Consider the following 1,082-nt stretch of genomic DNA (forward strand, 5'->3'; position numbering starts at 1 on the left):
TAGGTTCCAGAGAATGGTGTTTGGAAAGATCTACGTATAGGCGGTTTCATGGATAACTTTGACGAGTCTGCTTTCGATTTTGTGAAAGCAAAGGCAGTAGAAGCTGTGGCAGAGTTGCTAGAGATGAGGACTAATGCTAATGGGTTAGTATTTTCATCATTGGGTGGAAGTTTCCTCGTTGCTAAAGATTTTCTTACTCTGTATATTATTATCTGTTGATGTGAAGGATCAATGAATTGAAGTGCCCTGAACAGCTAATGGAAAGTTACAAGCCTTTGACTTGCCGCGTACAACAATGGCTCTTACAGCACATCGTAATTGTCTCGTCCTCCTGCGCAATGGTAATCTATTCGTAGAAAAAAAAAACATGTCTTTGAGTAGTTTAGTGTACTTGATCAACATCTTCAAGCTTGTTCACAGTGTTGAGATGTACAGCTTGTTACATGCGCAATGTTGCTTAGGATAATCCAGCGGAAGCGACATTTTTCAAGTAGAGTCGAAGAACTATACGACCAGGTACACCTACAGAATCTCGATTAATCAATTATCAAATTGTCTTTGTGTCTAAGTCTTTGTTTTGAATCTGATACGTTAGGTCTGTGACTTCCTGGAAGAGAATGCAGTGACATCGAACTCTGCAGACAGTAACTGCGAGCCTTGGGTTATCGCATCACGGTTGCGTGATCATCTCCTTTTGCCTAGAGAAAGAAGAGATCCTCTCTTATGGACTAAGGTATCCTTTAGTCTCTACCATGTCTATAACCGAATCTCATTGTTTATTTTCGATTTTATGTTGAGTTCTTTATATTCCTGGTTGATTTTATTTATAGGTTGAGGAGTTGATACAAGAGGATTCACGTATAGATAGATATCCGAAAATCATAAAGGGTGAACAAAAGGTTGTATGGGAATGGCAAGGTATGGCATCAGCATAGTTCTTTTTTATCCTCTTTTCACTCGTAGATTTCTATTCATAGAAAGTTGTTTCCTCATCAATGAATGGTTTCAGTTGAAGGTTCACTTAGCTTATCCAAGCTAAAGAAACGGCGAGAGACGCAGAAGAAAGTTAGACAAATCAGTGA

General features: G+C 39.0%; 1 protein-coding gene across 1 annotated transcript; it reads left to right on the forward strand.

The window, feature by feature from the left end:
• Positions 1 to 3: 3 nt before the first annotated feature.
• On the forward strand, positions 4 to 1,077 carry LOC106321913 (the record flags this gene model as incomplete). The annotated part of the gene is made up of 6 exons (XM_013760125.1): positions 4 to 143; positions 227 to 341; positions 436 to 516; positions 596 to 733; positions 831 to 918; positions 1,010 to 1,077. Coding segments are annotated over 6 exons (630 nt in total), but the record flags the coding sequence as incomplete, so codon positions are not given.
• Positions 1,078 to 1,082: the final 5 nt, after the last annotated feature.

Source organism: Brassica oleracea, unplaced genomic scaffold, assembly GCF_000695525.1.
Source record: "Brassica oleracea var. oleracea cultivar TO1000 unplaced genomic scaffold, BOL UnpScaffold03867, whole genome shotgun sequence".
Classification (NCBI taxonomy): domain Eukaryota; kingdom Viridiplantae; phylum Streptophyta; class Magnoliopsida; order Brassicales; family Brassicaceae; genus Brassica; species Brassica oleracea.